Source organism: Mustela lutreola, chromosome 12 (assembly GCF_030435805.1).
Source record: "Mustela lutreola isolate mMusLut2 chromosome 12, mMusLut2.pri, whole genome shotgun sequence".
NCBI lineage: Eukaryota > Metazoa > Chordata > Mammalia > Carnivora > Mustelidae > Mustela > Mustela lutreola.
Genome location: NC_081301.1, coordinates 5,566,958 through 5,579,707, shown reverse-complemented (window position 1 = coordinate 5,579,707; position 12,750 = coordinate 5,566,958). Strand labels below are relative to the sequence as shown.

General features: G+C 61.4%; 1 protein-coding gene across 1 annotated transcript in view; it reads left to right on the top strand.

Moving 5' to 3' along the window:
- Positions 1–12,750, top strand: part of HMCN2 (hemicentin 2) — a 144,235-nt gene that overhangs the window by 66,805 nt on the left and 64,680 nt on the right. Inside the window, exons 24-34 of the mRNA XM_059141359.1 lie at positions 149–403; positions 1,380–1,466; positions 4,890–5,084; positions 5,592–5,722; positions 6,045–6,192; positions 6,563–6,689; positions 7,776–7,930; positions 8,879–9,157; positions 10,573–10,854; positions 11,509–11,617; positions 11,809–11,978. Coding sequence (XP_058997342.1) covers positions 149–403; positions 1,380–1,466; positions 4,890–5,084; positions 5,592–5,722; positions 6,045–6,192; positions 6,563–6,689; positions 7,776–7,930; positions 8,879–9,157; positions 10,573–10,854; positions 11,509–11,617; positions 11,809–11,978 — 1,938 coding nt within the window. The remainder of the gene's footprint in view (positions 1–148; positions 404–1,379; positions 1,467–4,889; positions 5,085–5,591; positions 5,723–6,044; positions 6,193–6,562; positions 6,690–7,775; positions 7,931–8,878; positions 9,158–10,572; positions 10,855–11,508; positions 11,618–11,808; positions 11,979–12,750) is intronic.

The window sequence follows — 12,750 nt, the reverse complement described above, 5'->3', positions numbered from 1 at the left end:
GGTCAGCCTTAGACCAAGCGCCGGGATGATTTCTGCTGGTTGGTGATACCCAGAAGGGAGGGCAGGCAGGCCCTCCTTGGGGGTCTGGGCTCTGTGACCCCCACCTGGGGGCTCCACGACCTGACGCCCCTCCCTGGGGCCATATCAGTGCCCCCTCAGGTGCAGCTGGGCCCGCGGGTCCTGAAGGTGCTGGCAGGAGAGATTCTGGACCTGAACTGTGTGGCTGAGGGCAGCCCAGAGCCGCGGCTGAACTGGTCCAAGGACGGGGTGACCCTGCAGGGTGGGGGGCCCGCGGGCTCCGTCCACTTCTCCGTCATCCAGACCTCTGACGCCGGGGTGTACCGCTGTGAGGCCTCCAACAGCGCCGGCCTGGATGCCTGGGAGCTGGAGCTCCGGGTGCTGGGTGAGTGTCCCCCGAACCCCAGAACTCACTGCTCCTACCTCCCCCCACAGCAGCCAGGGCTTCTGAGATGCGTGACCCCTGCCTTCCTCCCAGCCTCCAGTGCCCCGAGGCGGCAGCGCTGTCCCTCGTGAGGGAGGCTTGTGGGTACCCTGTCCACTGGTGTGGACAGAAGGTGCCAGGGCCAAGGTTCGGCTTCTTCCACTTTCCAGCTGGAGAACTGTAGGCCGGTTATTTCCACTCTGTGGCCCTGGGTTTTCTCCCTTGGAAAATGGGCCTGATTATATGCGAGGAGTCAGTGAGAGAAAGTGTGGGAGGTGCCTGGAGCCTGAGCGGTCTGGATCAGTGGTTTTATTGATGGGGCGCCTGGGTGGCTCCGTCGGTGGAGCGTCTGCCTTGGGCTCAGGTCTTGATTTCAGGTTCTGGGATCGAATCCTGCATTGGGCTCCCTGCTCCAAGGGGAGTCTGCTTCTCCCTTTCCCTCTGCCCTTTCCTCTGCTTATGTGCACGCGTGCTCTCTCTCTCTCTCTCTCTCAAATAAATAAAATCTTTTAAAAAATAAACAAAGATTCTATTTATTTAAGAGAGGGAGGTGTGAGGAGCAGAGGGGGCGGGAGCAGCAGCACAGCCTGGTGTGGGGCTCGATCCCACGATCCTGAGTTCACAACGTGCGCTGAGTTCAAGAGTCAGACGCTCCAACAACCGAACCACCTAGGAGCCCCTCACTATTTTGAAATTAAACCAGGGAGTGGCAGCTGGAGGGGCACGGAGGGCAGGGCGATGCCAGGTTCCACCTTCCAAGCCCTAGAGTCTTGGGGGACCCTGGCGGCTTCTCCGTGGGCCACCCATGGGCCACCTGGTGGGAGGCAGGTCTGCACCAGCGGCCAGGAAGCTGAGGGCCTTATGCCGGGCTGGGTTGTGGATGGGACGCCCTCTCCACCGGCCCCGGGGTAAGTAGGGTCACGCCGTCTCTCCGCAGAGCCGCCGCACTGGGAGGCCGATGAGAGCAGCGGCCTGCTGGAGAGAGCGGCCGGAGAGAACGCCAGCCTGCCGTGCCCGGCCAGAGGTGATGCTGGGCCCCGGGGGGTTGGGCTGGGAAGGAGCACCCCTTCCATGTCAGCGCCCTGGGTCACACCTTGGGGGCAGTACCCACGGGTTACGGAGGGTTAGGGGGTCCAAACTTTCAGCCCGGCACTGTGCCAGGACTTTTATCCTATTGACAACTTCGTAGGGTGGGTATTCGCATTGGCTTTTTTTTTTTCTTTTGACTAGGGGCCATCTAGGCCCAGAGGGTGTAAGCAAGTTGTCAGAGGTCACTCAGCCAGGAGGTGACTCACGATATGTGGTTGCAGGTTTGACCCTGCCCAAAGGGCCCCTTAAGCCCCAGCTCCTCTAGGGAATGCTACAGCCCAGGCAAGGACGGCCCAAGGGTCTTGGGATTGGGGCTCGGAGGCCGCTGCAGAGGATGGATTCACGTGGCTCGGGGAAGACTAGCCCTTTGGGGGCCCCTTGGGAGCAGCAGCACAGTTGTGGGGCCAAGATAGCCACCTCTGTGGTCAGCCATCCCATGCTGAGCCCCGCTTTGGCCCCTCTAGGCCAGATACCATGAGGCAGTTCGTACCTTTTGACGGAGCCTCTATTTTCTCATCTGTACAGTGGGGCCATTCCAGACCCCCCCACAGGACAGCTGGGAGGGGTCGGGGGAACAGCAGGAGTTTTGGGACCCGGCACTGTGCCTGGCACACTGTAGAGGCTCAGGGGGATGTGTTGGATGGGGATCTGGGTCCGAGGCTGCTTGCAAGAAGTCTAGAAGGAGTCAGGAGATCTGGTTCTAGTCCCTGCGTCACTTCTGGTGCCAGGAGCCCAGGGAAGTCCCTGGAACAGGCCCCAGGGAGGGGCAGGTAGGAGGCAGGGCTGGGTGGGAGTAGCCCGGGAACCTCCTGGACTTCTCTCTGAGACCCGCCCACCTGGAGGCCCGACAGCCCACTCTCAGCCAGGGCGCCACCTTGTGCCTGTCTCTGGGAACAGCAAGCCGCCGATCCGCAGTCCTGGGAGGTGGGGGCATGGGTGGGGGTGGAGGACCCAGCCAGTGGCCCTTCTGCCCCTCGTGCCCCTCATCCTGTCTGGTCAGTCAGCGGCTCGTCCTCTGGGCCCGACATCAGCTGAATCAGCATAACCCAAGCCCCCTCTGATAAACAGCACCTGCCCCCCAGGTGCCCTTGGCCTTCTCCCTTTCAAGCGGGTCGCTGCCTGGTGGGCAGGGTTGGGCGCTGGCACTCACCAGCCGTGCCACCTTGGGCTCAGAGGGTTAAGGAGAAGGTGCCGCGCCCAGTGCTCGGAATGCAGAAGCCCTGGTACCCGCGGTGGGTGACAGCACCCGCCTGCTCCTTGGGGGGCGGGACGGGAAGGCCAGGAGCCCGGCCGCTGCCTGGCTGGGGATGTGGGCCACACCACTGCTCCTCTCTAGGCCCCCGTGAAACAGGAGCGGGGAGGTGAGGTGAGTGATTGTCACCGACAGTTCGGAGTCCCCTGGGCAGAGATATGGGGCAGCTCTGTGGTTAGAGCTCATTGACGGGTTAGATGTTTTGCATTTTTAAAAACAGGTTCCAGGGTTCAAAACTCAGTGTCCCTCCAGGAGAGCAGCTCTGAAGTCCTGGGACCTGGCATGGCGGGAGGATGGGGGTGGTGTCAGCCACTCCAGAAGAGCTGAGGAGCTGGGGGGAGCATTGTGTGTTGTGGAGTGTGTGTGTTTGTGCGTGTGATGTGTGGTGTATATGTGTGTGGTGTGTGTGTGGTAGAGTGTGTGTGTGTGAGGTGTGGGGTGTGTGTGGTGTGTGAGGTGTATGTGTGTCTGGTGTGTATATATGTGTATGTGTTGGTGGCATGTGGTGTTTATGCGTGTGGTGTGGTGTGCGTTTGTGTGTGTTGCGTGTGTATGTTGCGCATGTGGCGGGTATGTATGCATATGTATATGTTGTGATGTGTGTGGTGTATGTGTGTGAGGGGGGCTTGTGTGTGTCTGGTGTGTACATATGTGTGAGCACATGTTGTGGCACGTGTGGCCTGGGGGGCTGCAGCGTGTGTGTGGACTGGTGTTTACGCAGGTGGCGTGGTGTACATGTGCCGTGTGTGTGCTCACCTGTGTGTGCCCGCTGTGGGGAGCAAGGCCCCTGTGGCAGGAGGTTCCAGCAGGCTCACGGGTGGGCACAGAGTGGGTGACAGGCCCCCTCCCCTCCTGGCGGTGGGCAGAGTCCCAGAACGGGAGGCACAGTGGCCACGGTGGGGGGTGGAGGGCCTGGGGACCCTCCAGAAGGAGGCGACACCTGGGATGCCCGGGGTGTGCCATGTCCTGCTGGCCACCCTAGATCAGAAACTGGCCCAAATGGGGTGGTGCACCCCTTCTTCCCCGTGGCTGAGGTTGGAGGAGCGATTCGGGGGGCTTGTGTCTGGGGTGGGGCGTGGCATTAGCCCACGTGGCTTCGCCCACACTGTGGGTCCCCATGACCAGCGTTGGCCAAGAGGGAGGGGGGTGATGGAGGTGTGAGGGCGCTGTCCCTGGCGTTTGGGGAGTGTCCCCTTCCTATGTGGCTCCAGTGAAGGAAGGAGGGCCAGGGAGGGCCCGGCGCTCAGAGCGCTTTGTCCTGACGTCGTCCAGTAGGTCCATAGGGCGGGGGCGTGTATGGCCCTCGGGAGGCTGGGTCATCTCCCAACACCAATCTGAGGACCCCACTGTGTGCCCGGCCCCAGGGGGGTAGCCGTGTGTTCCCAGTCCTCCGTGTGCCAGGCCATCTCTGCCTGGTGGCAGAGATGGACCTTGGGCAGTGAGTTGTGTCCAAGAAGGGAGTCCAGGGTGGTTGTGGCACTCACAGTGGGGCTGGGGGGTGGCCGGCAGTGCCAAGCCCCATGCCTGTGGAGGGACGAGCAGCCCAGCGGCACCGGAGCCTCCCCTTTCCAGCACAGACTGGACAGATGCTGAGTACGGCGGGCTCGCGCATTCAGCGGGCTCGCGCATTCAGCGGGCTCGCGCATTCAGTTCGCGCCTGCTGTGGGCCGGGCCCTGGGCTTGCGGGGTGGGGTCAGGCAATCAGAGGGAAGATCCTGGCCCTTGTTGGGAGACAGGCGGTAGGCAAAAGAAATCTAAGTAAAAGCATCTTGTGCTCAGTAGAAAGTTGGGGCTGACTGGCAGAAAGTAGTGTGGGCCAGCTCACGGGGCCAGGGGTATGATTCCAGATGATGGGCCCTCTTTGAGAAGGGAGCCGGGAAGAGGGCTCTGGCCCCTTGCCTGTGGCCCTCAGAGCCCCGGGAGACCAGTGGACCTGCAGCACGGGGTGGGAGGCAGTGGGCACATGGGTACTCCTGCCAGGCTAGGGGCGAGGAGGCGCTTGGAGTCACCACCGGAGGGTCGGTGACGTTTGCACAAGGGAGGGGGGCGGGAATGTGGGTGCAGAGGGGGGAGCGCTCATGCTGATGACTCCATGTGCCCTGCCAGGGACTCCCAAGCCACACATCACGTGGCGGAAGGGCCCATCCTTGGAGCCTCTGCGTGGCCGGCCGGACCTGGAGGTGCTGGAGGAAGGCTCCCTGTTTCTGGCCTCAGTTTCTCCCGCTGACAGCGGAGACTATGAGTGCCAGGCCACCAACGAGGCAGGTTCCACGTCCAGGAGAGCCAAGCTGGTGGTCTACGGTAAGCCGGGACCCCAGAGCAGGGCATGACTTGTATGTACTTGCCAGGGGTGCCCCAGGATGCCCAGGTAGGGCGGCGCCAGCTCCCCAGGGCTCTGAGCCACCCTGGCTTGCACTGTGATGACTGGCCTGGGAGGTTTGGTACAAAGATAGACCCAGGCCCCACCTTCAGAGATGACGACTCCGGGGTCCCTCCCAGGTGACCCCAGCAACAGGTTAGAAGGAGAACCAGATGGGTCTGGGGGCCCCAGCACCTTGCAGAGCAGAATGTCAGAGAAAGTGGCACAGTGCCTGGGAACAGCTGGGGTGTGCAGGTCCCAGGGTGGGCTCTGCTGCACTCCCAGGTCCACGTCGATCCTGGTGGCCAGATCAGAAACTGGGGTGGGACCCCAGAATCTGGGGAAAGGCAGTCTGCCCGTCCAGGCCAGGGAGAGTGGCCCAGATGGGATCTGGGTAGCCGTGACCCTCCGGGGTGGGGACAGCTTCTCTGCTTCTCTTTGCTCCCAAGTGCCCCCTAGCATCCGGGAGGACGGGCGGAGGGCCAATGTGTCAGGCATGGCCGGGCAGTCCTTGACTTTGGAGTGTGACGCGAATGGCTTTCCAGCCCCTGAGATCACGTGGTTCAAGGATGGGCAGCCGGTGGGTGTCCTTGGGAGGTTGGTGGGGGGAGGCGGGCTGTGGGTGGGATTTGGATAGGGTATGGGCCTTCTGAATGGGTTTTTGCATGTGCCACGTGTGGCAAGGGGATGTGACAGGGGTTTTGGGGAATGCACTGGACAGTGGAGGCCTGCGTTCCTACAAGGAAGCCTGGGGGGCTGCATGGTGGAGGGGGCATGGCACCGTTATCAGAAACCCCAAGTTCCAAGTCACCGACTAGCTCCCTGGGCCTCAGGTTCTCACTGCTGATGTCAGGGAGTGGCCAGACCCTTCTCACCAGCTCCCTCTGGCCTCTCCTGCCCAGATCCCCAAGACAGGCAGTCACCATCTCCTGGACAAGTCCCGGGCCCTCCACTTTCCCAGGATTCAGGAGGGTGATTCCGGCCTCTACTCCTGTCGGGCGGAGAACCAGGCAGGAACCGCCCAGAGGGACTTCGATCTCCTCGTGCTCAGTGAGTGACTGAGCCCCTACCCTTTTATGGAGGCTGGGGAGGAGGGGGGCTTTGCCTGCTGAGTGTCAGGGACACAGAGGGGCCCACGACAGATCCTGTCCCTGTCCTCACAGAGCTCTCAGTATAGACACTAGACAATCACATGTTGAACCCTGTAATTAGTGTTGTGTTACGTGCTACAAAAAAACCATACAGGCTGCTGAGAAAGTACAGAGCAGGGTCCCGATCCAGCCAGGGAGCTTTGAGTGAGGGACGGATGGGGAGGGAAGGGTGCACCGAGCTGGGGATCCACACAGACGAAGGCCTACCACAGGGCCTTTGCCTATGCAGGATTTGAGGAGTTTTCTCCCCTCTACCCCTTGACACCCAGTTCCTCCTTCCGTGCTTGGAGCCGGGGCTGCCCAGGAGGTGCTGGGCCTGGCCGGTGCAGAGGTGGAGCTGGAGTGCCGCACCTCGGGGGTCCCCGCACCCCAGGTGGAATGGACCAAGGACGGGCAGTGAGTGGTCTTCCTGGTGCATGGTATGGGGGTGGTGCCCAGGCCGGGGCTGGGTGGAGGGGGGCCGTGGGGAGGGCAAACTCGAGTGAGGAAGACTGACGGGCATCACACGTGCCACCCAGGACCCAGGCAGCAGAGGGCAGCATGGGACACCTCCCGCCCCCGCCTGCCATTACCCAGGGACTCTCCTTCCCCCCCCCCCCCCCCCACCGCAGGATTTTCTCATTACTTAGCCAGTGTTGCTTTTTGTTTTTAACTTTTTTTTTAAGGTAAAATTTGCAAAATATAAAATCAACCATTCTAAAGCGCACACTTCCGTAGTATTTAGTGCACGCACCGCGGGCACACATCGGTCCCCTTTCTCTAGTACCAGAACGTTTTGTCACCCCAAAAGGGGACTCCATACCCATCAGCCCCGGCAATCACTAGTCATCTCACTATCTCCGTAGATGTGCCTGTATTTCAGATTAATTCCCCGCAGTCATGGAGTACATGTCCTTCTGGGCCCAGCGTGCCTAACTTAGTACGCAGTTCTCAGGGCTCATCTGTGCTGGAGCAGGGAGCGGTACAGGCACATCTCGAAGATGCCGCGGCCTCAGCTCCAGCACTCTGCAAGAGAGCAGATCCTGCGATAGAGCAAATCGAATGAATTTTTTCATTTCCTAGTGTGCATGCACGTGACATTCTGCGGCAGTCTGCAGATATCGAGTCCTGGGATATCGAGCCCTTCTTTGGGCTCCCTGCTCAGTGGGGAGCCTGCTTCTCCCTCTGCCTCTGCCTGCCACCCCGCCTGCTTGTGCTCTCTCTCGGTCAAATAAATAAATAAAATCTTAAGAAAACAACAACCACAAAAAAATGGTAAAACAAAAAATAGCAGATTGCTAAACAATGCCAACCATCCTCTGAGCTCTCAGCCAGTCATCCTGGGCCTACACTGGCTGAATAACATTCCACTATAGGCACTCCTCGGTGGATGGGCACTCTTTCCAGCAACTGGAACCTTTCAGACTCGTCTTTCACCGGAGGCAGGCTCCCCTCTGTGCAGCCTTGCCCTAACCGGTGGCGTTCTCATGCCCACCCTTCCAGGCCTGTCCTTCCAGGAGACCCTCACGTCCAGCTCCAGGAGGATGGCCAGGTTCTCAGAATCCCCAGCAGTCACCTGGGGGACGAGGGACGGTACCAGTGTGTGGCCTTCAGCCCTGCCGGCCAGCAGGCCAAGGACTTCCGGCTCAGAATGCAGGGTGAGCCCGACACCCCCGTCACGGCTGCCCGCTGCACGGTGGCAGGACGGGGCAGAGATGGGGGCCCAGGAGGAGGAGCTCCCCGGTCTAATACGGCTGTGGGGAGGGACAGGGAATCTGGCCCCAGGCTCCTGAATCCCACTGTCCCCATCCGCAGCTTTGCAGCTTTCCTATTCCTGACCCTGCTTGGGATGATCATTTCTTTAAATCGAGTCCCTTGTCTTACATGGAAACACACTTATTTCAAAGGATATTTGATGTCTCCACTCCCAAGTGGGAAGCCAGGGCCTCTGGGCAGTCCTAGCCTGGTTCTCCGCCCGGCAGGAGTAGAGGCCAGAATCACCTGCCTGGATCCTGGGAAAGGGGAGGGCCCGGGGCTTGAAAACAAATGCAGCAAGAGAGCACTGCTCTAGAAAGTACTAGAAGATTATGTACACCTCTACCAACCTCGCCTTTCCCTTTGTTGTAATCAGGATGGAAGGAGTTTGGGAAGGGCAGAGCTGTTCCTTCCTGAGATCCAGTGCTAGTTTGTGCTGTGCCCGCATGTCCCCTCCATCACTGAGGGTGTCACCTGTGGTGAACCCCTGATTTCGGTCATTTTATGGATGGGGAGACTGAGTACACGCAGAGAGGGGAAGTGACCTGTGCCTGGTCACGCAGTGAGTTAGAAGCAGAGTGGATCTAGAGGCCGGAGCCGGGGCTCCTCTAACATCTCCACACCTCTTGTGATGACTGGGTCCCACATCAGCATGTCCCAAGAGGTCTGTTCCCATCTGTCCCCAGACACTCTACTGTCCCCGTGCCCCAAGCATTCCACACCCTGTGGTAGGAGCTGGTGACGTGTGTAGGGTTTGTGGTCCACGGGCATGGGATCACCACTCTGGGGCTGGGACTCCAGCCGCCTTGGGGAGGCTCTCTGTGACCAGCACCCCTCTATGTCATTCTCAGCACCTCCCACCATCTGGGGCTCCAACGAGACAAGCGAGGTGGTCGTCATGGAGGGCCACCCAGTACGGTTCTTGTGTGAGGCCCGAGGGGTGCCTGCTCCCAACATCAGCTGGTTCAAGGATGGGGCCTCCCTCCCGCTCAGCGCCGAGGCTGTCTACACCAGGGGTGGCCGGCAGCTGCAGCTGGGGAGGGCCCGGGGTATAGATGCTGGCACGTACACCTGCCAGGCCAGCAACCCTGTGGGGGTCACAGAGAAGAGCTCCAGGCTGGAGGTTTACGGTGAGTGGTGGGGGGTTGCAGTAGGGAGCAGTCAGCTGGGGTGGGGGTGGGGCACTCTAGGTTATGGTGGGCCTGTCTTCAACAGTTGCCGAGGGGGTGTGGCCAGAGGCCCAGGTTACTGAGACTAAGGAGTTACCAGGGAGAATCTGGGTTTATCCAGCTTCCCTCACCCAGATGGGCAGGATGCTGAGGCCAGAGTAGGGAAGGCCTGTCTGGGGGGCCCAGGCAGAGCCAAGCGGAAAATTCATGTTTCCCTCTGGGGGTACAGCTTTTCACTGCTCTTCAATGAATAATTAACCACTCTTCGTTAATCACTTACTGTGAGCTGGGGCCCCTGGGGCTTTTCACAGCATCAGCTCATTTCATCAGGGTTCAGGGCGCTGGGCTCTTGTCTCCCTGTCTCACACTTACTTATCCAGGAGCGCAGGGGGTTCCGGGGGTAGCGGGGAGGAGAGGCTGGCTGAGGGTCACTTGCTAGGAGGTGATGCGACCTGTTCACGGTGTGCGGACAGGGGGGGTCTGACTGTGTATCTTGTGCTGTTGACCTGGGTGTAGACCCATCTGGGGAGGGCTGGGCTCTGAGCGGGGGTGAGGGGAACTGAGTGTAAGTGGGCAGGCATGGGGTCTGAGACCCAGAATGCAGGCTGATGCGATCATCCCGGCCCCTGGAGAGGACCCAGCTCTGCAGCTCTGGCCCCTGAAGGTGTGGAGGGCTTGGGGGCCGGGCCACGGGGACCCCGAAGGGAAGTTGGGCTGCGCGGGGTACACCAGCAGCTGCTGAGGACCCGCCCAGCTGCCGTCTCGGGGACTGTCACTTGGGGATCAGAGGACCTCCTGGAAATGCATTTTCCTACAATTTTCGAAGGGGCTTGTAACAAGACGTAGAGTCTCATTCCAGGCAGTCGTGTCCCCATGGCCCCTGGTGAGGGCTCTGTGGTCTCTGCAACCCCTCCAGGGGGAAGATAGAAGTCCCCCTTCCGGCTGTGCCCATGGCCATTGAGGGCTGAGCCCCAAAAGACCCTCTGGACTTGGCCTGCCCCCCGGCATCCACTTCCTCAGACCAGGGAAGGGGCCTGAAGGAGCAGCGGTGCTAGTCTCGGGCCCTGGGGTGCCCGTGGTTTTGAGTTCCACGGAAATAGAGACCTACTGTGTGCAGCCACGGAGGCGTGCACAGACGTGCTCTTGTTCTGCTCTCGGGGAGCTCGCAGGGTGGCAGGGTTGGAGAGAAGAGACAAGCCGTGTTGGGGGAGGGATGTGGCCCAGGGCAGAGGGAGGGAGAGAACGCTTTCAGCCAGGGCCGGGGAGCAGGTGGTCCATGGGAGGTCAGTCAGCAAGGGGCTTACGCTGGCCTGCTGGGCGGAGAGCAGACAGGTGTCCCCCTCTGGTCCCTGAGCAGCCCCCTGCTTCTTCCCTAGTCCCACCCACCATCGAGGGTGCTGGAGGGGAGCCTCGTGTGGTGAAGGCCGTGGCTGGGAGGCCCTTGGCGCTGGAGTGTGTGGCCCGAGGCCACCCACCCCCCACCCTCTCCTGGCACCGCGAGGGGCTGCCCGTGGCAGAGAGCAACGAGACGTGGCTGGAGGCGGGAGGCAGCGTGCTGAGCCTGGAGCGCCTGGGGGAGGCGTCCGGAGGCCCCTACAGCTGCGTGGCCAGCAGCCCCGCTGGGGAGGCCGTGCTGCAGTATTCCGTGGAAGTACAAGGTGCGCTGGGGACTGTCCCCCCCTGAGTCACCCGGGCTGCGGACCGCTCTTCTATACCCACTGTGTGGGGGGGCCTGCCGCCCCTGGGGGATGCGGGGTGGTGAAGGCCCAGCATCCCCGTATTGCTAGGGACAGACGAACACACAGACCTGGGCTGGAGGTCCCACAGAGCTCCGAGGGGGCGGGGTTGAGCCCCAGGATCATACTTCCTGCTCAGGGATCCCGAGCAAGGTTGCTTTGGACGGGACCCCACTCTGCTCCCAGATGCTCGTGGTCAACGGGCCAGACTTTGGACTCCCTGAGGCCCAGAGCTGGGCTGTGTGGGCTCTGGTTCCCGGGTGAGATGGGCCTTTGCCTGTTTGCTTCCATTTAACCGACGTCTCTCAGGCATTGCCTCTGGGCCAGGCCCACGAGGTATTGGAGACAAAGCAGAGAACAAGGCAGACAAGACTCCTGAGGCCTCGGTCTGGTGGCGAGACAGACATTCAATGAGCAGGCTAAGCCTGTGGGGAGACCAGAAGGGCCACTCACCCCGTGGTCCCAGAAGGCCTCCTCGGGGCCTTGAAGGGTGAGAGGTCTGGGTCTTGCTTGGAAGGCGCTGGGGACCTGGGTTTGCCCAGCCCCAAACTCTCAATGCTGGGCCCTGCCCTCCAGTGCCCCCACAGCTCCTGGTGGCTGACGGCTCGGGTCAGGTGACCGCCCTCGTGGGACAGCCCCTGGAACTGTTCTGCCAGGCCTCAGGCTCCCCCGTGCCTACTCTGCAGTGCGTATGGGGCGGTGGAGGCCAGGGCTGGGGTGCGGGCAGGCAGAGGCCGCACGCTGCGGGGTCGGTGGGGATGGGAGGCACCCCCTGCCAGGCGGTATGAGGGAGGCCACAGAGCCGGGGAGATCCTGCCCGCCCTGCCCTCCCTGGCCCCAGGCCGAGCGACACGTTCCCCTCCCCACCCCCCCCAGGTGGCTGCAGAACGGCCGCCCAGCCGAGGAGCTGCCTGGGGTGCAGGTAACCTCACAGGGGGCCATGCTGCGTATCAGCCACGTGGAACTGGGCCACGCCGGCCTCTTCGCCTGCCAGGCCACCAACGAGGCCGGCACCGCTGGGGCTGAAGTGGAGCTGTCGGTGCACGGTGAGGGGGCGGGGGCCGCCTGAGATGCTGGGGGCGGGCAGGGCCTGACGGCCGCAAACATCCGTGCCCTTGGCGGCCTGGCGGGTGAGGGAGGGGCCCGGGCTTGGCTTCTCTAGACGGCGTTTCTAGGCATGGCTTTCCGGCTCCCCAAAGAGACACACGTGTAAGAGGTGGGCCTCGGCCGCTTCCCTGTGTGTCACGTGTCCTGTCCACAGGCCCTCACTCCCCTCCCCAGCCCGCCCTCTCCGCTCGCTCTCTTCCCGCGGACCCCGTTGAACTTCAGTCAATTCTTTAAATACATCAGCTTTCTCACCTCCAAGCCTGCAGATAAGTCTGTCCTCCGCCTGGAGTAGTCTCCTTCTTCCTCTTTGCTGGCCTAGCTTCCCCGCTCTCTTTTAGGTCTATCTTCAAACACCCCTTCCTCCAGGAAGCTCTCCCAGATCCCAGTGTGCTTCTGATCTGCCCTGCCTAACGTGCCACCTGCTGTGTTATAAAATGGCCTATTGTGTTGTCCATGTCCCCTGCCCAGCTCTGGGAGCTCTGGGAAGGCGGCACTATAGTCCCTGGTGCAGAATAGAGGCTCGAGGCACACATGGATGAGTGGGTGGATGGGCAGGAGAATTTTAAAGGGGAAGACCTGCTCTGCTGACTCCTGGTCTGGTGCTCTCCCCCAAGCCAGGCGTCTGTTGAATTGAGTGGACAGAGGCCAGAGGCTGGCCCTGTGAGGATGTTCGCTACCCCCGGGCAGTGAGGGGAAGTCTGGGTGCTCACT